We start from the raw sequence: 25,740 nt of genomic DNA on the forward strand, positions 1-25,740 counted from the left end.
TTGTGTATCTGTACAGCAGGTCTTGTGTATCTGACAGCAGGTCTTGTGTATCTGTACAGCAGGTCTTGTGTGTCTGTGCAGTTGTGTGGTATGTACAGTAGTTGTGTCTTTCTGTCTTCATGATCTAGCTCACTGCTCCCCACGGTGGGGTCCGGGGACCACCAGGGTTCCTTGAGGGGGTTCCCAGCTGAATGATAGATAGTTAGGAACCAACTTGACTTTTACAGGTCTATAACATCCATCTAATATCGTTGTTTCCACTGAAAATGGTTCAGAACCCTAAAAGTTGGTTTGGAAGTGGAACCAAAAAATGGCCGCTGGTTCGGTGAAAGCAGCAAGGTTCCAAGAATCAAGAACCATACCAGTTTTAGAACCAACGCTTTTTTTGGTGGAAAAGGGGCCCAAGAGTTGAATTAACACAGAGGATTTTACACTTGACATACAAATCCCAGAGATACAAATTGTGCCAAATGGGGGCATATGAACTTAACACGGCTGAGAATCACTGCTGGTCTCGCTGCTGTCCCTCTGCACGGCCAGGGGCTGCCGTGTGACCGGCAGCTCCTCGTGCAGGTATTTCATGGTGCCGTGTTCGGAGAAGTCGGCTGCCGTGTGTCCGTCGCCTCTCAGCAGCCACTTGGTGGTGAGCAGGCCCTCCAGGCCCACGGGACCCCGGGCGTGGATACGAGACGTACTGATGCCTACCTCCGCTCCTGGAGAGACAGAGACCTACGTGATTACCAGTGGCCGGGAAAAGCGGTACTTTTGAGCAGTGCTAACCGTGTGGCTTTTTGTGTGTAGGTATCTGTATAGGTGATTGTGCAGATATGAACCGCATGGTCCCTGATGAATTGTGTGTCTTTCAGGAGCCTCCCTTGAGTTCATCTATCAGAAGCAGGAAGTGAATCTCCGGTACACCCTACCCCACAAGACCTATCCAATTCTGAACGCATTCCTCAATCCCTTGCTCTTAAGTGGTATCAGTGCATCAATGACAGAGGTACTGCTTGCTCCCGGGGGGGACTCCTCACAGAAATAATTGGCTACTAAATTGGCACTATAAGAGGCATCAATGCAGACTTGAGAAAAGATGGGAGTGAAGGGGTGATTTATCCACTTAGTCTTGGGACACATTCAATCATGGTGGACAGGACAGTCACATGAAAGCAGTGAGGCACAGACCGAGAGGATAGTGGGACTACAGTCAAAGAGTGGGCTCTTTTGGATTCAGCCAAGGTGAGGTCGAGTCAACCTCCAGTTGTGGACAGAGATTGAGCTGAAATCACCACCCCCTCCCCCCAACTGCTTGACTGAATTTAGTGAGGTAATGATTTGAGACTGGGGGAGAAGTAGGAGGTTTAGGGATAGAAAATCAAACACGAGGTGTTAGGAGGTAAGCAGATGGTTATGTAATACTTGGGGCATACTGGGATAGTCATGGGACAAGCAGTAGGGCTTGATACTGTGAGTGGTGTGCTACAGTGTGCCAGCTGAGGGTAAGAAAGGAATACAAGATCATTGTATTCCCATTACCTCCAAGGTTATGTCTGTCTGTGACCAATATATCTTCAAAATGAATGGCCGGATTGGCATAAAAGCTTGCTGTGCACATTCACTCTCCCGAGAGAAAGAACCAGTCCAAAGTTTCAATTGAGCAAACTGCGGACATTTCTAGGCCTTGCCGACGGTCTGCACTGTACTGTACTGTACTGTACTGTACTGTACTGTACTGTACTGTACTGTACTGTACTGAGAGCATTCATGTGGTTTCAAATGATTACGCTGTGAGAGTAGAGGGAAGGTGAAGGTCGACAGAGACACGAAATGTCTTGAGAGGGGCACACAGTTAGTTGGCCATCTACTGTACCAAATCACTCCACTTTTCTTGTTTAGACCCTACGCAAACATTTATCAATACATTCAACATGTTTCCCATCTTTGTTTAACCCATTTTGACCTGAGATCAGATTCTAAAAATGTCTTCTACATCCTGACAGTTTTCTGAAAAAGCTATGTTTCGATTTTTCAAAAATAGCAGACCTACAAGCTCGGTTCCCGCCCAAAATGGGTTAAAAAAGAAAAGCTTTGGCATGAGGGATTTCACTGAAAGTTCTCCAGAACAGTGTAGTAGTTAACCATTTGAAACCTAGCGTCCCTAAAATGGAGGACGAACATTCAGCGGAAATAGCCGATCTACAAACTCACACCGCGTTGCATACTTTACGTACCCAGTCCAAAGCGGTAGCCGTCTGCAAAGCGGGAACTGGCGTTCCAGAAGACGCAGGCACTGTCCAACTGCTGGAGGAACTTCTCCGCTGTGTCCTCTGAGAGACAGGTTCAGGTTCAGGTTCATTTATTAGTTTGTCCCCGAGGGGCGATTTGTTGTACAGCAAACATAAACATAAATCACATACAATACAGTAGACACATGGGTACACATAAAACAATAAAACAGGAAGTCAGTTCAAGTTATCAGTGTAGCATTGGAATTCATCATCACTTGCAACAGTTGTATGTAAAAAATACAAGAAGCGACAAAGTTACCTCCTCAAAGACAAACAGGCAACAGCAACTAAACCTACAGCAATCTTCATACCTTCCCAATCTGTCAGGTATCAACACAAACACTCTTCTTTGTCTGACATTAAATGCAGTTTGACTGTTTTGAGGCAACACACTGTAGTGTAGGCTCTCCTCAGAGATTAAGAAATCAACATCATATACAGTAGACTAGACATTCAATTTAAAGTTTTATAACACCAAGCTAGTGATGTGTCTGACTCTGATTATAGGTATTCTAACTCAGTGGGAGTCTTTCAAAAATCTGTTCTAATTTTTCTTCTCTACAAATATCCAAAACATTCAGATCTACAAGTAATGTTAACATGATGCTACAGCATGGTAGAACAGCTACAGTATATATCAACACCTGGACATTTTATTCACATTTTAATTTATTTATTTATTTTATTCAGTTGATGATTTTAAAACATAGGACTGGTGATAAAGTACACCTTTATGACAATGAAGATGTCTGTTCTTTTAAGATATGTAATGCAATTATTTCGGCACTGTTTAATCCATTGATAATGTGTTTTATGTTGATTTGCGTTTTATGCTGTTGAATTTAGTGGGCTAAATGTTGCATGCTTGGCCAGGGCTCACTTCAATTAATAATGATTACTGTAATACTGTATGTACGGACCCGGTCAATCTGTATTTGATTTATCTTAAATAAAGGATTATTAAGGATACAGTACAAAAAACACACTACATTCTGTGGTCACTAGATGGCAGTAAAAAAGCTGCTACTCTCTGCCAAGGTGGCAGAGCTAGTTATTTTTTCCCCTGCCAATTTCACACTTTGTTCGCTCAAATGAGTGTTCTTTTCCGATCCCATGAGGGTTTTGTTGCATCTCAGATGCTTGCATTAAGTATCTGAGTGAGCTGCAGAGACACCTTTATTCTTTTCTTAGATCAGTGTTTCTTTACAGTCCCCCACTGCCAAAAGAATGCCCACCCCCACCCTGGGTTTGGTGTAAAAAACCCATATCCTCTCGTTGACGAGGGTGCATTTCTGCCAGAGAACATTTGCATTGCTTTGACATATTTGGGCTGTTTTTATTTTAGTTTTGTGCCCAGAGAATCTTAAAACACATTTAGCTCTCGAGTCGCTATTTTAGGCATGTCATTAGAGGTGACCCCTATGAGTTTAAAAGTTAAAACTTCATTTCATTTCACACGGAGAGAGACAGGAAAGAGAGGTTACAGAGAAGGGAGGACATGAGACACAATCTCAAATATACATATTTTAGGGAAATTAGGAACAATCATCGGCTATTGAGGCAGGATGACTGAGCGCCTACTGTATGTGTGGATATACAAGTCAGGTGAAGGTGGCTGAAAATCTCATATCATAGTCTTAGGGTTCCACACAGGGTCATAACCAGTAGTGAGCCCGTAAATCTCAACTAGAGCTGCACAATATTTCTATGCAGTGTTTGCATGAGGCATGATCGTGATCTTATTGTCCCGTCGACATACTATCGCAATATCAATAAAAGAAACACTACACCACAGCACTAGCAGCGCGACAAGCCCTCTGTCTTACCATCTTCGGTGACGATGACATCGGTGTGGGAGCTTCCGTACTTGTGGATGTGGTCGATGGCCTCCTGCATGCTGTCCACCACCTCCATGCAACATTCCAGGTCTCCATACTCTGTCCGCAGGGACTTGGCCTCCGACGGGCTGAACGTCAGGTAGGAGGCGAAGCGCGGCCCGGCGTGGATCTTCACCTAGTATGGAATATGGAGTATGGAAATATCATTACTATAGAGTATAACCAGTGTTCATCAGGCACTTTAGTTCTTGATCATGATAACGTTGCTATCCACCTCAGTCAGAGTAGGTTTTCGAAAGATCTATTATATACAATATTTGCTTGGAATTGGAGTTGCATATGTTACATATTTTCAAAAGGATAGCCCATTTCCATTGGGCAGTCCATCTCAATTTAATGTGTTTTGTTTTCCTATATTAGGCGGATAGCTGAAAAGTGGAGTAGAATCTAAGCTGTAAAGTAGAGTACAAATCCAAAGAGAGAGGATTCTCATCACTAGACAATCTCTGGGCACACATTTATATACAAAATGTAACCTTTTTTGCGGTAAAGCAGAAAATACTAGAAAATGTTTCAATGTATGAATGTGTGTGCGTGTGTATTACCCTTTCAGTTCGCAGCATGTCAATGATCTGGTCGAACATAGGGGTCCTGAGGATGTCTCTGTGAATCAGCAGGGTTTCCATGGCATTACAGGCAGCTGGGTAGTCACACTTGGAGTCTCTGACTGAAGGCAGAACATGTCAGTCAATCACTGTCTCTTTCACCATTGGTGGTAACTGTGTATTTTACCACCAATCCTAGTGCAAGCTTTCTGTAGTGATTGCACGGAAGTCCCTGCACTTTTACCACAACTGCAATGAAATTCACTGTACAACAAGTAACTGTGTGCATCTGGGAAGGTAACCATTAACCAACGTCACTCAGGACAGTGCTCAGGATGATGCAATTGATTTCACATACTAGCACAGTACCGTGTCATTATTCTGACGGCACGTCGGTCCGACTCGGCCCTAACCATAACCCTAACCGCATGCGAAGCCACTTACTGTAGTTGGAATAATGGGCTGTCGGAATTATGGCCAGTTCCCATTCTGGACAACCGCTCATCTCACTGACCATTTAGATTGCGAGTATAGAGAGACAGGAAACCGAGGGCAGAGAGGGGACAAATGCGAGATATCACGGAAATCGCACTCAAACTCACGCCACGCGACATAATAATACTGACCAATCTTGATGACTTTGTCCACGCTGGCGTCGCTGTTGATGTAGACGTGGCAGATCCCCTCGCTGTGGCCGAGGACGGGCACGCCCTTGGCCGCCCGCTGGATGTCTCTCACCAGCTGCGACGAGCCTCGCGGGATGATCAGGTCGATCATTTTGTCAAGACGACACAGGTCCTCCACCTCCTCCCGAGTGCTCACCTACCCACGCACCAAGAAAGCACGCGCATCACAGAAAAGACAAGGATGAGAAAATAGCAGAGCAGTAAAAGGGAATTTCTGCTATCTTTCATTTTGTGGTTTAATAGATATTTTTGTATGTTTTATGTTGTCACTGTTGGGCAGAAAACTTGTATCTCCATATTACATTTTTCCATGTTTTTCTATGAATGAATGCCCTATGTTATACTTCATCGTATAAGTGTAATGCAAAATACCTGTTTCACTGCTACTGTTACTGTATCTAACTCAATTTGCCCTCAGGGATCAGAATTATAAATGTCATTGTTAAGTTACTTCTTCCAAATAGCCTACAAGTTGCAAGCATGTAGACCTGCGTTCATTTTATTTTTTTTACATTTGTTGGCAATGTTATTTAAATGCGTGATGGCGCTGAAAACGGGACTCGGCGCTGATTGGTTGTTCGTTAGACCCACCCCCACCACCGATTCTCATTGGATAATACATTTTTGTACCGAAGAAATTATAGGTTCACAGTGCAACACCAGACCAAGAGATGCAGTCCACTCAGAGAGTGGGCGGGGTCTTTGGGCTGGATCCAGGCTAGGTCTTACCAGCTGTATGGCCTCCCTGACCCCATGCATGGAGAGCGCCTCCTGGGTGAGCTGGTGGAGGATACGGTTGGTGTTTGCAGCTTCCTTGCCTCCCTTCAGCAGCAGAGCGTTACCACTGGCTATGGCCAACGCTGACACCTGGACCACCACACACAGAGAGAACACAACATGTCAAAACCGTCACATATTGACAAGGGTTGAGGAACAACATTGAGGACCCAGAAGCGGTTCCATTACATCTGCAAAATGTAGACTATGTAGAATATGTAGACTGCTTTGTCTGCCATACAATTACAATACCAGTGATTCTCAAACTTTTTAATTTCAAGGAGCATTGTAACTCTCATAACAACATAATATTGACGGTGTGATAAGAACACTGTCGATATTAAAGTTAAGGCTAAGTGTTGCTTTGTGGTAAGAATACATTTTATGTCAAATATTGCCATACTGTGGTTTTCTGTTTGCTTGAGACCAGGTTGTACTTTCAAGATAGAAAACATGTTTCATTTAGACATTAATGATCAAAACCACTCTCTCAGAATGAACGTTTCAGAATCTGCAACCTTTAGAAGTCCAGGCCATCAGGGATAATGCTGAAATGATGTACAATATAGAAAGAAATACAGCCTTTATTTAGGCTTATAGCTTCTATACAGCTGCACAATTCGGTGCCAATTTTCAACATTAGTAAGCAGATGTGATGCCATGGTGCCATGTAATGGACCACGAGACGAGCAACTGGTAAAGATTTGTCAACACTGTTGACTGTTCAAAAAGTTGACTCTAGCCCTTGAATATAGTTTAGTTTACAGTTTTCTGCACTTTTTTACAGACTGAAATTCCAATGTTTTCGTTGTCGTTTGCAGTTTCTCCTGGATGTCACTGAACCTTTAGCCTAGAGTCAAGTCAAGTCAAGTCAAGTCAAGTCAAGTCAATTTTATTTCTAGAGCACATTTAAAACAACCGAGGTTGACCAAAGTGCTGGACAGCATAAAAACATATACAGTAGGCAAAATGCACAAGAAGATACAGTAAAAACATATTTCACGAGTAAAATAAAAGAAGTACAGAACAAGACTGTAGAATGGGAGAGCACAGCAACACATGATTAAAAAGTGGGGAGGGGCATGTGGTGTTAAAAGGCCAGGGGGGCCCTTGAACTGCAAAACCGCACCGTTGTCACGTTAATTCTGCTTCTATGTTTTGCGACATTTTCAACTGTAATGTCACTTGTCCCATTCCTCGTATATCTTTATTCTAGCTGGTACCTGTGGCAGGCAGTCTGGCCTGGCCTCGAAGATGACCAGCAGAACACCGATTGGCACGGTGATCTGCTCCAGCTCCAGGTTGTGGGCCACCTTGGTTCTGCGCAGCACCCTGCCCACGCTGTCCTTGGCCGACACCGCTATCTGACGCATGCCGATGGCCAGGCTGGTGAGCTTGGCCACGGTCAGGCTCAATCGTTTCATCATGGCTGGTGACAGCTGGCCTAAGGGAGAGGGGACAACAGGCTTAATGTGAATGCTATTTTTTTCTTTAGATTAGATTAGATTAGATTTTCGAAATATATTCCCCAGGAATACAGCCACTTCTTGAGAAGACAAACAAAAAGGTTTAAAGTGCACAGAAGAATAGATTTTGTTTTTAAAGAGAGATAAAAAATAAAGTAGTCATTTAGCTGCGTGACCCCTCACCCCCAATCCCTAGGTTGTCTAGCCCATTTTGGGCGGGAACCCATTTTGGTGTTAGCATTATGTTATGCTTTAGCTATTGAAAAATAGCAGATCTACAAGCTCATAGTGCGCCAGCGAGTGGCTACGAGCTTGTAGGTCAGCTATTTTTGAAAAATCGAAGAACCACTGACATAGAAACATAGCTTTTTCAGAAAACTGTCAGGATGTAGAAGACATTTTTAGAATCTGTTCTCAGGTCAAAATGGGCTAGAGTAAAAAACAGTCAGTGAGGCACATTTGTATGAACATATTGAAATAAACAAAAGCAATAACAGAATATGTCAAGAATATGTCCCAAGTCTTAAATATATATATATATTTTCCAATAAGTGTTAAATAGCTCTACATTCCCAAAGAAAATCTGGAGAGTGTTATCCACCTGGTGTCGTGCCGTCCTATCAGAGGCACCAGTCAGTTAGTGGTGTGCACACACACACACACACACGGTACCTGTGCTAACAGCCAGGTCCAGCTTGTTGGCAGCAAGAATCTCCTCCTTCTTCTCGATGAGCAGCTCTGCTAGTTGACAAATGATCTCACTCCTCTGGTAATAACAACACACACAAACACCAAGGCATGCATGAACAAACGCACAGTAATATCACTAGTTAGTCTGCCTGGTAGTTACACAGTTCAACCACCAGGTGTCACCGTTTACACAGGAATCAAACTTGGCAGTGACTTGGGATTACTATCTAGTATCCAGTGCTTTTGTTTGTGAGAGAGAGAAAGGACATCTACAGACAACACACACTCACAGCTACAGTATGTGTCCACACATGTATATGTCTTGTCACTGCTGGGTGAAAACGATCTTGTATGATGACGTTTTAATTTAATACAAATTTGAAAATTGGACATACATGGTTTCCACTCCCAAGTGACGATATATGAGTTGTATGTTACCTACCTGCTCGGGCTGCAGGGATGCCAGGGTTCTGCCGGAGTGCCGGGCCATGTCTGCCTGCTGCTCTACAGTGGGGCCTGTTGGTGGGGGTCACGGGTGAGGAGGAGCGGGGCTCAGATTGAAAGGACACACAGCTATATTGTTGTAATATTGCACTATATGTACATTATATACTAGTATATCTCTGCTGTCGGGCAGAAACCAGCTAACTCCAAAATGTTTATTTGTCAGGAAATAAAAAATATGAATGTTTGATGACATCAGCGAAAAGTAAGTGTGTGTGTGTGTGTGTGTGTGTGTGTGTGTGTGTGTGTGTGTGTGTGAGTGAGTGAGTGCATACGTACTTGTATTAAAGTATATTAGAATTTGAGAAATTGACATTGTGTGGACAATTCTCCTGGTCCTCGCAACAACTTTTTTTGTTTTATGGTAAACAAAAATAATAATTTACATTTAGGTTGTGGTATTTGCCTTCAAATACTTGTAGAAAATAGCATGAATAAAATCAGTATCCCAAAATGTTGTTGAAGTGTATGCTTGTGTGTGTGTGTGTGTGTGTGTGTACACGACAGTGATGAGCTCACCAGCGGGTTTGACCTCAGAGAAGAAGGTTCCCACCTTCTTGCCCTCCACAATGTCTGTGATGACGTGTCCTGTTACCTTGGGGTTGGTGCCGTTGGCAATGACCACCGACGTACCACCCTGCAACGCCCAGAGGGCAGACTTTACCTGCACACACACACACACACACACACACACACACACACACACACACACACACACACACACACACACACACACACACACACACACACACACACACACACACACACACACACAGACACACACACACACTTTAGAGGGCTAAAAGATCAGGGAGGCTACTATAATCCTCACATTAGTAGAGATTTGTTCTACAGCAAAAAAAAAAAAAGAAGATGATCCATTGAATAAAACCAGACAAATAGAAGGTTTGCAAATTGCAATATAGTTTCCAGTTAGAGCAAGTAACTGAAAGTTATACACCAAGTTCAGAACTAGGACTCGGGTAATATGGCTGGCACTGACACTCTCATATGCCGAGTTCTTCCTTCAAACGCCCAGACAAATAATTTGGCAATGATAAAATTGACTTCAGTGTCATAAACAGCTGGATAAACGAGGCCAGTAGTCAGGCGTCAGCATTCCAGCAGGCAGCGCTGTATTACTGTTGTGAACTGGACCACGGATGTACCTTGGCCTCCATGCCTCCGATCCCGACCCTGGACTTTGTTCCGTAGGTAATGGACTGCTGGTCTCCCGGGTAGAAGATATCAATAACCTTAGCGTCATCTGTCCCTGGAGGCCGGTTGTACAACCCTACAAGTCACAGACAAATTGTTATTTATAATGTTATGTATAGTAACTGTTCATTTGCAAATTGCGCTGCTACAGCATACACATGTGGTGTGACTGGGGAGGCGGTGCTGCACTTCTACAGAGTTACTATGTACAGTATGTGTCCTTTGCTCCTCGCCTTCTCAGTCACAGAATGGTATGGCAACACAACCGCCCTTGAGAGGAAACTGTTGGCACAGCGCCTAATATAATTAGCCTGACTTTGGCCATACTGATAACGTGGATTGGCTCTCGCTTCCTCCCCGGTAGGCATGAGTGAATCCACGTTAGAGGTTTCCTCTATATATGACACACATGTCAAACGCAAGATGCAGAAGTTAATCGCTGCCTCCTCTCACCCTCTTCAAAATCTCTCCCCTTCGGAAAAGAGATTCCAGAGTTTTAGGTGTTGGACATCTCGCCATCAGGTACAGAAAGTATCCTGAGGCTGTTCCATACATCAGCTCTGATGCGCATTGTGCAAGAACATGTAACAGTACAGCAAGCCTTAGCCAACAAGCACTTTAAAAAGTAGGTAGGTAGCAGCACAAAGCAAGAGATATTTTAAAACCAGTGTATAGTAGCAGCACAAAGCACTTTTAGGATCATGTTTTGTTTGAATTATAAACATAATGTTTTATAAGAACGGTACTAAGGCAAATTCCTAACTGTGTTTAAAGTATTGAAAGTATGAATACTTTCTATTTTTATTTACTAGTCTATTTGAATGTAACAATAAAGCATTGCGTTCAAATACAGATCATTCTGGTGTCAAAAGTTCATTTTCTGAATTCAAAGAGCTCTTGTGCTCTTGGACAAATACACATACTCCCACACACCTCTCCTGTCAACCACATCGGTATATCAAGCCCAGTCAAAATTACAGCAAGTCTCTTGTCTGTTTCTTACAGTATATTATACACCATAAGCCCCCCCCATACCGCTCCACATGACAGAGTTGTGTACCTTCCACATCAGACAGGGCGATGAGCAGGTCAGCCTGCATCTCCACGGCCAGCCGCGCTGCCAGGCTGTCGTTGTCCTTGATGCTTATCACCTACAGGAATAGAGGGTATGCACGTGACATCATCATCAAACCAGGAAGTTATGCAGGAACGCCTACTGAGTGGCAAAAAACTACTTTCTGGCCTTGACAGCCCATACATCCACACAGAAAAGTCATATCTGATTGCATTAAACAACATTAAACTATGTTAAACTCACTTTGCCTGTTGCTTTGCCACTCGATTTGCCACTCGATGTGCCATTCACTTTAAGCATGCGCATACTCTCTATAGTGGCAGAAGTTTCAGAGTGTCACCCTCACCCAGCTAAAGCTTTAAAAAACGGATGAGAATTCATACAATAAAATAAACTCCTGCGCACTTAATTCCGTGTCACTTTTATTGCCGATGTTTGGATTCTAAGCCCCTCATGGGGGGGGGGGGGGGGGGGGGGGCACGGTCTGATGCTGCTGAGTGAGGTTGGTTACTTGTGAGAATGGCAGCGTCACTGTACCATCTAGGGGCTTGGAAGCCAACATGCCCTCTGGTCTTTACTTCAGATTGGCCAGGAGGATGCTGCCAGCAATAAAAGTGAGAATGACAAGGGCATTATGTAAAAAGTTTTAAATGTGAGCTTTTGCTTAAATAATGCCCACAATATAGATCCATGCCCCAGGTTACACAAACAATCTAGCGATGAACAGCGGATGAGTGGCAGGAGGTTTGATAGAGATGAGAAGCATTACTGTTATGTTATTGTGTACAAACAAGTACACAATATTGTGCACTAACAAACACAAACCTGGGTTTGTGTTTGTTAGTGCCCCAGCATGCACAACTAATGTCCCCCCGAATCCTTGCATGCACATGCCTTAGGGGAGGAGGGCTGACAACGAACAAAACCATGATTTATTTTGTACAACATGGTCAGTGCCAACTGCTTCTCTTTTTGGAAACTGAGGTGAAAACATGTGTGACATAACGGAGCAAGTGAGCAACGCAATGCCTTGATTCTACAACTTAAGGTCCAGAAGCAGATTAAAGAGAGTGAAGAGTTAAAGAGAGTGAATAGTGACATTTCTCTTTTAAATAGTTGAAAGATTTACTCTATATCTGTTAGTAATCATAGGCCTTAAGCCTAAGAGAAAATACACTTCTGTTGTCATTAAGTGGACTGATTCTCACGGCGAGCCTTAATAGTTTTGCACGTCCGGTACGTAAGGTTTCCAACGGTGCTTAACGGTGGAGAGGATGAAATCACATCACTCACTTTCCAAATTTGCCAGTCAGTCAGCAGGAGCACAATCACCAACAAGTTCCTGAGAAAAGTGCATGCAAATGGCCAAGATTTGCTGACTTTGAATCTATTTTTTGTTATGCATTTGCACAATGCAGTGGCGATTATCGTTTGACATACACAATAACCTATGTGCCGCAGTTACTGATGAAACGTGGAGCATAGAAAATAAGAACACACTGGGATATTTATTTCCATAATAGATGTCTGGCCCTTGATTTGATTTCATCTGCATGGCCCCCTCAACATGATTGAGTTTGAGGGCCCTGGCATGGAGTGCACCCCCCAAAGATACTCAAGTCTAACTCACTCCTCATTAGGTCTTACCATTTCTAAATTACTGATTCAATTACTCACTTATCACAATGTAATCATTATGTGACAGTACTGAGCCTGCACATGACAGTTTTCATGACCGTCATCCTCCACCACCATCACTGTCAGCACCTCCTCTGCCGCCAGCAGCACCCTTGCTGCCTGTACCCACATTTACCCCCATTTACCCCCATTAGGTCGTTGTTGGGCTCGGCCGGGGGCACCACGGCGTCGTTGGTGTTGATGATGGGAACGATGTTCATGCGCATCAGCTCCTGCAGCGTGCTGTTGAGGTTCTGCCTCTTCTGGTCGTCGTGGAAATCCAGGTTGGTCACCAGGATCTGAATACGAGGAGGAACAGAGACCAATTATTACCAATAACGGTACAGTAAAGAGACAGAGATTATTGTTGTTCGAGACTTCATCGAAGAGATTGTGCTATAACAGGATTAACGGTGAAACGATTGATCGAATAATCGATTTCCAGAAAATGTATTGACTGCCATTTACGTGAACGCCTACGTGAACATATGTGATTAATCTATTATGAAAATAATCATTAGATACAGCCCAAATAGGGTCCGTTTGAAAGCCTTTGACAACTAATACACCAGATGTTGTGGTTGATGAAGAGTCCAGGTAAGTGTCTGTATTAGAGATAGCCGGCACCTTTGACCACAGCCTAGACTGACCACGGTCATTAAATACCAACCACTTCTACATACCATCTCAGAGCTTACTTTGTTAAAGTGTGTGTGCGTGCGTGCGTGCGTGCGTGCGTGCGTGCGTGCGTGCGTGCGTGCGTGCGTGTTCTGTGTAATGTCCATACCTGTGCAGTACATGTGCTATACTGTGTGAACATGGCTTCATACAAGGCCATCAGTCCACTCTGTCCTGCCGCAGCACACGCCCGGGCCTCCAGGACTGGCACAGACTACAATACACAGTAAACAGTCACAAACACCAAACAAAGTTACCAAGCCACTAAATACAATGACAGGGTGCCTGCTAAGTAGTTTTATACTAAAATGGGCTTTGTTTTTGTCATGTTTAACAAAATCCAGCCTAAAAACATGTGTTGTGACACTGGGTGTTAAAATATACTACACTGGTTATTATTATTATTATTTGTTTGCATATTGTGTCCAATATTTGATTAATTTCTTCTATTTTTGAATATGTACTGTATATGTATATTTGTATGTGCCTTTTATTTCATTGTTAATGGTACAAGATACCGGGGTTGTGGCTCTTTCAGAGCGGGAACTCTGGGGGGAGGGAGGGGTAAAAAACTATTTTTGTATGCTATTTTTGACTCATATGTGACTTGAAAAATTAATAAAGAAACTTTGATCAACAAAATATACGGTATATACTACACTGGACCACACCATATCTTGTTGGTTTTGTCCTGAGTGCAGGGCCTGTCGGACACTCTGCGACAGCAGGATCTCATGTCTCAGTCTCTGCTTGCCGAAGGCAACCGCTCCACTGGTGACAATCATCATCTCCCTGCCCTGGTTCTGCAGCATGGCCACCTGGACAACAATATAAGAAAAGTCAAGAACAGCATAACATCTGGGTCTGGTCGCACCAGCTGCTTACAAGTTCAAACTAATCCTAGTTATCACGAAAGCTTTCACTAAATCTACATATTAACAGATTTAAAATGTTTTACACATAAGTAAACCAGTTCTTATGCAGGGCTTACTAGTTTGGCTAAATGTCAATGTCAACTATGAAATAAAGAAGTGCATGCTGAAAATGGAGAGGAAGGGGAAATACATATTTGTGGAAAATCGAGGTTGGGAAGCTAATGTACCCGATTTAGCAAAGGTATTTGATCAGCCAGTATGAGTGCCATCCTCATGCACTTACAGTATGTTGGTTTAATTTGGGACTACAGGCTTAGTTACTGACATGACAGAAACACTGTCTTCCGCTCAAAGCTGAGCAAATATACTGTAATCTGCATAGATCACGCCTGTCTGTGATATATGAAAAGCAAACTTTGCAACTTGCAATGAGATTTGATCACTTCAATTTCTTACAGAGGTGACACAGCTTCTTAGGGACCCTTTCTCTGCTGATGTGAATGTGAGCATCCCCTCCAGTTATTGGTGTGTGTGTGTGTGTGTGTGTGTGTGTGTGTGTGTGTGTGTGTGTGTGTGTGTGTGTGTGTGTGTGTGTGTGTGTGTGTGTGTGTGTGTGTGTGTGTGTGTGTGTGTGTGTGTGTGTGTGTGTGTGTGTGCGTGCGTGCGTGCGTGCGTTTAGCCTGCAAAACAGGCTATACAGTTCAAAACAAAGACATACAGAACAGGGAAACACAAGACAAAACCCTCCAGTTGTGAATTGATACATAATTACGTATGCTTGCCCAGCTAGTTGACATTAATGTCAGTGTTAAGGCCATAGTTTGGGTGTCCCTCCTCACCTGCTCCACAATAGAGGCCAGCCTGCCCAGTGCCAGGCCACACTCATCGCCTCGGGTGACCACAGCACTGCCCAGCTTGACCACAATCCTCTTGGCTTGGCGGAGCTCACCACGGTGGGCAAAAGAGCTGCTGTTAGCCCGGCCAAGCATCACTGTACAAGAGGAGGAGATTGAAAAGTTACGCTATTTTTCAAATTGTGACCCATGCCCTTCAATAGTATACAGTTGTCACCTAATATCAGCTGCTCATGAGGTCAAGGGGATGTGCGTAATCAGGTAAAGTTTTTTTTTATTGTTTTGTTTTGATGATTGATGATTTACTTTAACTAATGACTCAATATACAGTTTTGTTCAAAAACATTTAACATCCCACAACTATAAGATTCTTATAACTCAATTCATAAAATCAACTGTTGGCTATTTTATGAAATGCTCACTCAGTGAGTCAAAAATAAATGTAAAGCAACATTTGAAGCTAAGCCGAAGTGACACTATATTTCACTATGATCAGATTTTTAAGACCTTTCCTATTTTTCCTGAAGGGGTATAAATGTTGTATTGTGTGAATATGGATGGATGTGGTTTATAAATGTTGTATTTGTATGTAAATGTGTGCATGGGGAGGTGTTACTGTACTTTACTCTAACATTGTTGTGTTACGTAACTTTTCTTTTTGTATTCTTTTTTTTTAACTTGATAAGGTTACTCCCCAGAAATACATGCACTGCATTCTCTCTGCAGCAGAACTTTAGCAAACTATGGATGCACACACAGGGCATCTCAATTCTCAGCTTGTGCAAACAAAACACGCATGTTTTTCGGCCTTTCTGATTCATTGATTACATGATTGGTACAATCAGTACAGCTGCTCTCCTCTCCATACACCCGTGCGTAACCTGGGAAACAGAAAATCACTGGGTGTAAAGTGCCACATCAGCACAGCCAGTGGCAAAAAGGCACTGCTGACAACACACATCTCTCTGGAGCACTGAAGCGCATGTGAGGCAGTGACAGAGTGTGGTGGTTTCATCTTGCTTTGGCAGTTGGCACTGATAGCATATAGACTCACAACTGGAGGACCTCTTAACTAAACCCTATACTTCATTGACTGGGATCCCCCAGGGGTCTGTACTTGGTCCACACATTTTTTCCCTCTACATCAAATCTCTTTGCCAAATATAGCCATTCCACAAGCTCAACATGGCCCATTTTGAGCTTGTAGTAGATCGTCAGAATGTTCTCCTGTCATGAACTGCTCAGAATAGGGTTCATGTGGTTAAATGATAAGGACTCAGTCAATGCTAGCATTGTCTGATTACAAGTGCTGGTTATCAGGTGTCTGGAATGGATCGGTCCAGCATCACCAGACAATATTGGCATTGTTGTTGACACGATAAGGTAAAAAATATTAAATACAAATTCAAGTAATTAACTCACTCAATGTTAGACCCATGTAGTCACAGGAGCTATGTACAAGACAAAAGTATCAGCTTTTGTCAAAGACAAGACAAAAGTGTAAACTTTTGTCTTGCCTGTCAATTTTGAGGAAACAATACACAGTACTTCTCAACTGGTTTGACCCAAATGATTTAGCGTTGACCATCAGACAGAATCCATTGTTGCCTGTGCACTGTCACAACACTTTGGTTGAGAAACAATGATAGTGCTTTTAGCCTTTTACTGTTCTGCACTATATGCTGATAGCCGTTATGGATATAACTACTATTGGGGCTTTCATAAATCATATTACACAATGACATTATTGATAATAACCATCAGTAATGTCTATAACTAAGTGGGTAATGGCAAATAATAGAAACTAACGGGTAATTAATTACATCACTTTACTGTATGATGTAGCCTTAAATAGAAGGAAAAGACAACATTTATGCCATACCACGATATATACGATATAATCCCAGATAATATGTCAGATAATATGTAATATATCTAGTCTCATATCACGAATCACAATATTGATATAATATATTGATATTTGTCCAGCCCTGTTCTGCACTTTGGCACACTTAAAAAGGTAGGTTATGGTATATTTTTGGTTAGAGCAAAACTTTTTTTGTTAAAAGGTTAAAGCACTATATTCTAATAGTAATCATTACTATAATAGTGTTTGTTCAGTAACCATCTCTCCAGCTCTTTAATAAACAGAAAATAACATTTTCAGGTGGGTTGCCATGTTCAAGTCAATCAGGAGAGAGAACCCATGTAACTGCTTCAAATGTTTTAGTGTTCCAGTTCCAATTTTGTTTACTAATGTTTAGTGTCAACACTAAATCTGAGTGTTATCTGAATTATCTCACTCCTGATTGCTAAACTATAGCAATGAGTAGTATCAGAATATAGAGCAGCTAGCCATATTTAACACTTATTCTAACAAAATCATATCACGTTACCCTTTAATGTATTGTACTGTGTGTGTGTGTGTGTGTGTGTGTGTGTGTGTGTGTGTGTGTGTGTGTGTGTGTGTGTGTGTGTGTGTGTGTGTATAAACTTCATACAGTGGATGCAACCTCATACAAATGTATGTCAGGTAGCTGCCTAACAGTACACAACCATGCACACACCAAAGCTCAATGTATGCATAATTATGTACTATGCACACACAAATCTAACTAAGCACTTGCCTTGTTTCAGTGGTTTGATAGACTGGTAGCATCCTTGGTTCTGCCGAGCCCTGAAGCTCAGCAGGTGGTGATGAGAGCACATTGACAGCCGGCGCAACAGCATGGTCATCTAGTAGTCCCACACTGTACAACTACAAACTACAGTATGAGGAGAGATGGTTGGATTAACATATCAGCTTCTGCAATAACATTAAACTGAATGGGCCTTATTATCTCTTCTTCATTTATTAACACGGACAAACTGTGGATAAAATGCAACATTAACAGAGTGTCCTGGTAAAATCTCTAAACCCAATGCCTTTATCAGAAAAGAAAAGTTGTTTTTCATTTTTCAAAACAAGCCCCATCTTGCTATGTGCGAAATCCTTTTAAAGCAATGAAATATAATATTCCTACTGTACTTATTGTCCTGTAGTCTCAGTGTGCTGTACTTTGTGAAGTGTCTTCTATTCAGTCCTTCGTGTCCATGATTGGGTCCATCATCTTTGACAGGCTTTGCAAACCCCTCCCTCCCTCCGCTGTAAGCCGCTGGCCCGCTGATGATGAAATGCTCTGGAGAGCTTGCAGCAACAGTACCACCGTGTCTCTCTACAACAAGCTATCGCTTGTGGCATATCGCGACGCCTTGTTGGCTTGTAGATCTGTCCTTACACGTGGAGAAAATATATGACCTTTTGCCTTTCCGAATCCAAAACAAAAGTGCACCACCAACCAAGAAGTGCAGCCGGTTAGCATAGTATTAGCCTGGATAGTATAGCAGTGTTGCCAGATTCCGCAAGAGAAACAAGCGATTGGTCAGGTCTATGACAACAAGGTTTCCACTTTTTATTTGACATTTTTAACATAGCATTCAACAACAAAAAAACATATTGGGAAGTAAAATATTTTGAATGTTTTAAATATAGATACACAAATCTTGTATGGGCCGTCCTAGCTCTGGTCCATATAGTAACGGCATTAGAGCTATGGACCAGAGCTATAGGGCCGTCCTTGCTCCTTGGCACAAGATATTTTCAAATGGGGGTCCGCGGACAAATACATATTAATATGGGGGTCCTTGACATGAAAAAAATGTGGGAATCACTGGTTTAAAAAACATTAAGAAGCCCAAAGTCGCTTATTATAAGCAGACATGGCAACACTCTGCGTCCCATAGTCCTGAAGGACAGTGCTGATTCGCTAGTTAAATTGGTTGTCAGTGGACACAACAAATAATTGGATAAGGCCATCATTTTTTAAGTGGTGCAAACCACTTCCTTAAGTGACTATGTGTGTGGGTAGCTGGCTGCCTGGGTATGTCTGAGCACGAAAACAGCATGGTTGTTTTTCACCACCTGTGCGCAACCTAACACACACACACAAACACACACGCACTTATTAACTGTATATGGTGATTTCAGGTGTGCCAGTACAGTACAGTGACAGTACAGTAGCCTACAGTACAGTCGAGGGTACAGTAGAGGGACCCCCACACGGTAACTCTGTCATTTCTCAACCGTTTCGGACGCGGGGCGGCTCGCCGGAATCGGGCCGGCACCCTGGGTGCGTTCCTGTGGGTCTGGACCTGGAATGATTTCCTTGGCCTACTGGCAGCGTGCACAAGAAATGTGGCATTGATCGGTGTAGTGTTTGTGAGATTAGCCGTGGACCATCATCACCCCCTTCCTTTGGCCTGAGATAATGACCATATTTGGTTCTGCTTATGTATGACGTCATTCCAAATAACCATGATGTCACTCCACTGTAGGTTTTGCCAGTTAAACTGCAGCAAGTTATCAGAGGGCAAAGCGGCAGTATGAAGAGATTAGAGTAAGTGGGTGATGAACATATTATTGAAATATTGAAAATGGACAGATTTACATGGACGGATGGCCTCCTTGAAATGAATGAAACATTAGTTATCCAGCAACGTGGTGTCAAACTATATGACGGGGATGATAAGGCCAAGCTGGATGTCGGAGTTGCTCTGATGAGCACTCACCGATTGATATGGAGGGACATTAAGAATCATGAATGCTGCATAGCGATACCACTGTCACAAATCAAGTTCTTTGAGGAACAAGGACCAAGAATAGGAAAGAGTGCAAAAATAGTCATCCACCTCCATTCGGCTCCTGCTAACAAGGAGCCAGGTCCTTACCAGCACAGCAAGTTCTCCTACATCAAGCTGTCCTTCAAAGAACATGGGCACATTGAGTTCTACAGGAGGCTGACCGAGGAGATGACTCTGAAGAGATGGGAGCGTACACCAGATACACAGCCCATCCCCACAGCAACCGGATCCCAGGCAGGAAGGACACGTGCTGTGGGGATTGTCGGCATTGAGCGGAAGCTAGACGAGAAGAGGAAGGAAACTGACAAAAACATCTCGGAGGCCTTCGAGGACCTCAGTAAGTTAATGGTCAAGGCCAAAGAGATGGTGGAGCTGTCCAGGTCCATAGCCAATAAGATTAAAGACAAGCATGGCGACATCACTGAGGATGAGACAATCCGGTTTAAGTCCTACCTACTGAGCATGGGCATCACCAACCCTGTAACCAGAGAAACGCACGGATCTGGAACACAGTACCATATGCAGCTGGCCAAACAACTGGGAGATATGCTACAGGCCCCTCTGGAGGAGTGTGGTGGGATGATGGCTCTGACTGAGGTGTACTGTCTTGTCAACCGGGCCAGAGGAATGGAACTTCTGTCTCCAGAAGATTTGGTTAACGCGTGCCGGATGTTTGAGTCAGTGACGCTCCCACTGAGGCTGCGCATCTTTGACAGTGGCGTGATGGTGGTCCAGCTGCAATCTCACAGTGAAGAGAAAATGATAGCCTCAGCACGGGACAAGGTGTCAGAAAAAGGTTCACTAACAGCAGAGGAGTTTGCAAAGCTTCTGGGCCTCTCCGTTCTTCTTTCTAAAGAGCGGTTGTTGCTGGCTGAGAAGATGGGGCATCTCTGTCGAGATGATTCAGTTGAAGGTCTGAGATTTTACTCTAACCTCTTTTGAATAGCAGCACTCACAGCTGAGTGGAGCCCAACGTTTGCATGCATGCAGTATAAAGTTGGGACCCAATCTGTAACACAATATTCCTCCAATAAAGTTGCTCTTTTTCTGACCCACCTCGCATGATCCAGGACTGATCTAGTCTCATAGTATATTGAAATCATTACCTTGATATACCATCAAATAGTCCTGACGGAGATAGACATGGGGTAAAAGAACAATGAGCACAACCCCCCCAGTACTGACGTCAGACAGATATACCGACACACAGATATTCCCAGAATTTAAGTACTTAAATGTCTATGTTACCAGAGTACTTGGATGCCAGTCTATGATGATTGTGCTATTATGCCAAATTGATGTCATAAGGGATTTATTTATTTATACATTTCCTTACTTTTCCTTCTTAGAATTGAACCAAATAAAACACCCTTAAAATTAAAAGAACTAGACAACTTCAGTGCTCTGAGCTCTTCAAACTTTGTCACTGAGACTAATAGTGCCCTCTCTTAGCACATTAGTGGGTCAAAGAAGCATTATGTAGCTATTGTATACATAGATGCCAATAAAGGTTTAGGGCATATTTGTGAGGGGCGATAGCTCCTCCTATGTCCAGCTTTTGGTGTGTAACCAAAATGTTGTCCTAACACAAACATTAAATGCCATTGAAATTTGTGAGTGTTTGTGTAAACACAAACATTGATGACAAAGGTAGGAGGGGCTAGAACCCCTCAAAAGGGATGCGTAGCGTTAGTCCGACATCCCAATAATCCAACATTACTAACCTTACCCCTAACCGCGTACGGAAGCAACAGGTGAGTCGAGTCTTAACCGGCCACATGTGGTACGTCGGATAACACATGTCACCCCCCACCCAGGATCCTACCCCATTAAAAGTCCTCATGAATGATCATTTGTAACAAGGCAGGGTTAAATAACGTTGCGAATTCCCTGTGGACCTTTGACGTCACCTACATCATATTGATGACATCAAGTCTTCTCCAAATATGGAGGGAAGGGTCCCACCTATCTGAGATAAAGAATTCACAATATATGAGATAATTCATGTGCAAGGTCATCAAACCCACATGGTTATTTCATCAGAAGATAATGGCAGCTGGCTACAAAACCGCTGAGCCAATGGAATACCACCAAGGTTTTCTTAAAGAAAACTGTCGGCCGGATGGAAGGGAACTGGTAGAATTTAGAACGACAACACTGAATATAGGTTCCATCTCCACAGCAGATGGCTCTGCGTTGGTGAAGATTGGAAACACCACGGCAATCTGTGGGATCAAAGTGGAGCTGGCAAACCCAACTGTGGAGGCCCCTCATAAAGGTTACATTGTGCCTAATGTGGACCTGCCACCACTGTGTTCCTCTAGGTTTCGCCCAGGCCCACCGGGAGAACAGGCGCAGGCCGCCAGCCAGTTTGTGGCTGATGTCATTGAAAGCTCTGGGGTGATACAGACGGAAGACCTGTGCATTGAGAAAGGAAAGCTCTGCTGGGTTGTATACTGTGACATCATGTGCCTTGATTATGACGGTAACTTGCTGGATGCTTCCATCATTGCCCTGCTGGCTGCCCTGAAGAACACACAGCTTCCAGAGGTCACCATCAATGCAGAGACGTGTGCGCCCACTGTGAATTTTGAGAAAAGAAGCGGTCTGCGAATTCACAGACATCCTGTCAGCACCTCCTTCTGTATGTTTGATGACTCCATTCTGATGTGGACCCCACAATAGATGAGGAGGTGTTGTCAACAGCTCAGCTCACCGTGGTGATGGACGAGGGCGATCGTCTTTGCTCCGTCCACAAACCAGGTGGGAAATCGCTGTCCGCAGAGAAGCTGCAGGAATGCATCAGCCGCGCCATGGCACGCCACAGAGTGATCCACAAACTCATCGACAAAGTCGCACAAAGTGTCAAGGCAGCTCATGCATAAAAAATATCATTTTCAACCTTACATCTTATCTATCTACAGTAATAGTATCTATAAATGCACCAAGTCTCTGTCTGTTTGTCTGTATATGTGTGTAATCCACGTAACCCGAGAACCGTTCGCCCCACCGACTTCAGATTAGACACACACGTTCCACACCACCACAGGTGCCCGGTGTCGAGTCGGTCGGACCCACGGTTTTCTAGAACCGCCACAAAAGGCCTCTGCCCGGGCTCCGGACAGGGCCCCTGCCCAGGGTCCATATATGGAGCTGGACTGTTGTGACATCACACCACTCCATATTTGGGCATGCCTGACACAGAACTTCATAAGCTGGCCTGTTCCGACATCACAACACTCCATATTTGGGCATGCCTGACACAGAACTCCATATATAAGAATAAAGGGACACAGAGAGACACATACAGAAATCTCCATATATGGGCATGAGGGACAGACAGATGGGTGGAACGGGTATATGTCCAGAACCAGCACAAAAGCCTCATTTGGGGCATGCTTGACAAAGAACCCGGGCTCTGGACCCCTATAGAGAGTATGCGCATGCTTAAAGTGAATGGCACATCGAGTGGCAAATCGAGTGGCAAAGCAACAGGCAAAGTGAGTTTAACATTGTTTAATGTTGTTTAATGCAATCAGATATGACTTTTCTGTGTGGATGTATGGGCTGTCAAGGCCATAAAGTAGTTTTTTGCCACTCAGTAGGCGTTCCTGCATAACTTCCTGGTTTGATGATGATGTCACGCGCATACCCTCTATATCTCCATATATGAATCATCATCTGGCCTGTTCTGACATCACAACACGGGCACCGCTCTATTATACTAAATTGTTTATAGGGTCAATAAAGTAAAATAATATAGCCTTTTCATAGGAGTATCTTTTTATATTTTTCCAAAAAGAATACAAACAGCCAATAGCATATTACAAGTTATCCCCCTCACTGGGGAATATTCCGGGAGGAAAAACGGGCAAGCACCGGGGTGAGTTATCCAGTATTCCTACAAGATTCGCTACACCTCTAAGATATATGCATTTACCTGTCAAACTCAAAACACTTCCTTGATGTCAACGAAGTCCATGATCACAACACCATGAGAAAGTTCCAACCGGAAATGCATGCCCCATGCCCCAGTTATTACTCAAAATACTTCCTTAAAGGGGAAATGCATGCCCCATGCCCCAGTTATTACTCAAAATACGAAGTCCATGCTCACACCACCATGAGGAAGTTCCACAAACCACATTCAACCCAGATTCGGCTAGGGGTTAAATTAATTTCACTCCAAAATGTGGAACCAACAGCCGTTAAGAAATGTGAATCCAATAGAGCGTCGCAGTCCCGCCTCCTACCCTGGACCAGGAAATGAAATCCAATGCATTATTCTCATAGACATTTCTTAAAGTATTTATTTAAAGACGGTTACGCCGCGGACAAAGCCAACTCGAGTCGTGACAACTCATGACAACACAAACAATATTTTGGACCAAACAAATAATTAGAAAGAAGAAAAAAACGGCAGGTTACAACACTTTTTTTGTTGTTTTTCTTCTTTGTAATTATTTGTTTGGTCCAAAATATTGTTTGTGTTGTCATGAGTTGTCACGACTCGAGTTGGCTTTGTCCGCGGCGTAACCGTCTTTAAATAAATACTTTAAGAAATGTCTATGGGAAAAATGCATTGGGTTTCATTTCCTGGTCCAGGGTAGGAGGCGGGACTGCGACGCTCTATACTCCTAGGCCTATATGCATGGCCGCGGGAAGATGTTTACAGTAGGAGGTGCTGAACGCTTAGTAGGGGGTGCGCGCGCATTAGCGCGCGCCGCAAAATATTTATAAATAAATAAATATTTATTAGTCCATTAACAGAAATCTGTTTTGATTACAATTATTATTTTCCCCCTCCTGTCTGAGGGGGGGCTGTGCCTGGGCGGAGAGGGTGCTCCAGCCCCCCCAGCACCCCTACTTCCCTCAGCCATGCCTATATGGTGATTTTTTTTTCATTAGTTTTTTTGCATAAAAGTGTATTAGCCTACAAAATGTGTAGGCTATGTCTTTAAATGTTATGGTGAATTGAAAATGGATGACCCATATGTAAACAAGTATTAGTGCTTTTTCTGGTTTTATCCTCATAGCAAATTATGTATTGACCTGTACTTTCGTTTGAACTGTACACATTGTCCATTCTATCCTCCAGTTGACAGAAAACTGGAGGAAGGGTAAACATGCTTTTGCTGCCATCTAGTGGAAACTTTCCAGAATTGCTCACGGGGAAACCTTTGCCCTTACAGTAGGTTAGTCTGTCTTGATCATTGTTTTAACTTTTGTTACTTTGTGTCCTCCGAGCATAGAGTTTTAATGGCAGAGGGACGTGGTGGGCCCATAATTCAAGTGGAGTTGCGGAGGCCCTCTAGGCGCGCGGCCGAAGGCCACGTGCCGGCGAACTGATGGCGCCCGGCCAAAGGCCGTGCGAGCGCATTTTAGGTCACTTTAGGTCCTACAGTGACCTAAAATCATTGTCCATGGATGTCATGTTTCTATACCTGCCACAGAAGACAGTGCTGCATTGTTTTACACAAAAGAGATTTTTTTAAATTAAATGTGATTTCTTTTTTTTTTATTAATACAAAAAAAAAACGGCTGGCCCAGACCGGCCGTTCGGGAGTTGTCCCGAATTTCCCAATGGCCAGCACGTCTCTGGGCAGAGCCTATGTTTTCACCACTGTCCGTCCGTCTGTCAGTCTGTCTGTCTTTGAGCAGCTAATATCTGGCACCGTTGGAGCGGTCGGCATGAAACTGAGCATGCATACTCCATGAAGGCCACATTATCTCTAGTCATGTGATGATTCCATTGGCTAAGATTGGCTTCCACAGTTGTGCAAGTTGTGCTTCTACTATAGTTTCACTTGCGTGTTAGTTTCCATGTCATCC

General features: G+C 43.4%; 3 protein-coding genes across 4 annotated transcripts; 2 read left to right on the top strand and 1 right to left on the bottom strand.

Moving 5' to 3' along the window:
- Window positions 1-11: 11 nt before the first annotated feature.
- On the bottom strand, window positions 12-18,386 carry aldh18a1 (aldehyde dehydrogenase 18 family, member A1). 2 transcript variants are annotated; one of them, XM_079492573.1, is made up of 18 exons: window positions 18,257-18,386; window positions 17,856-17,993; window positions 15,214-15,365; window positions 14,171-14,317; window positions 13,609-13,713; window positions 12,968-13,120; window positions 11,130-11,220; window positions 10,021-10,145; window positions 9,371-9,515; window positions 8,790-8,863; window positions 8,330-8,423; window positions 7,415-7,635; window positions 6,144-6,281; window positions 5,355-5,550; window positions 4,729-4,850; window positions 4,112-4,298; window positions 2,229-2,324; window positions 12-713 (listed from the first exon to the last, which is right to left on the bottom strand). In XM_079492573.1, the coding sequence occupies exons 2-18, from the start codon at window positions 17,962-17,964 to the stop codon at window positions 487-489; spliced, it is 2,382 nt and encodes a 793-aa protein (XP_079348699.1). In that variant the 5' UTR covers window positions 17,965-17,993; window positions 18,257-18,386; the 3' UTR covers window positions 12-486. The 2 variants fall into 2 exon arrangements, with proteins under 2 accessions (XP_079348699.1, XP_079348700.1); XM_079492574.1 differs by having other exon boundaries at window positions 18,252-18,329.
- A 1,315-nt stretch (window positions 18,387-19,701) lies between these two features.
- Window positions 19,702-20,850, top strand: LOC306915318 (vacuolar protein-sorting-associated protein 36-like; the record flags this gene model as incomplete). The annotated part of the gene is made up of 1 exon (XM_079492618.1): window positions 19,702-20,850. The coding sequence occupies one exon, from the start codon at window positions 19,702-19,704 to the stop codon at window positions 20,848-20,850; it is 1,149 nt and encodes a 382-aa protein (XP_079348744.1).
- Window positions 20,851-21,957: 1,107 nt separating this feature from the next.
- LOC306914984 (exosome complex component RRP43-like) lies at window positions 21,958-22,793 on the top strand (the record flags this gene model as incomplete). Its single annotated transcript, XM_079492227.1, is given in 2 exon segments — window positions 21,958-22,573; window positions 22,576-22,793. Coding segments are annotated over 2 exon segments (834 nt in total).
- Between the last annotated feature and the right edge of the window lie 2,947 nt (window positions 22,794-25,740).

The sequence above is a fragment of the Electrona antarctica genome (genome assembly GCF_951216825.1).
Source record: "Electrona antarctica genome assembly, chromosome: 22".
In the NCBI taxonomy this organism is placed as follows: domain Eukaryota; kingdom Metazoa; phylum Chordata; class Actinopteri; order Myctophiformes; family Myctophidae; genus Electrona; species Electrona antarctica.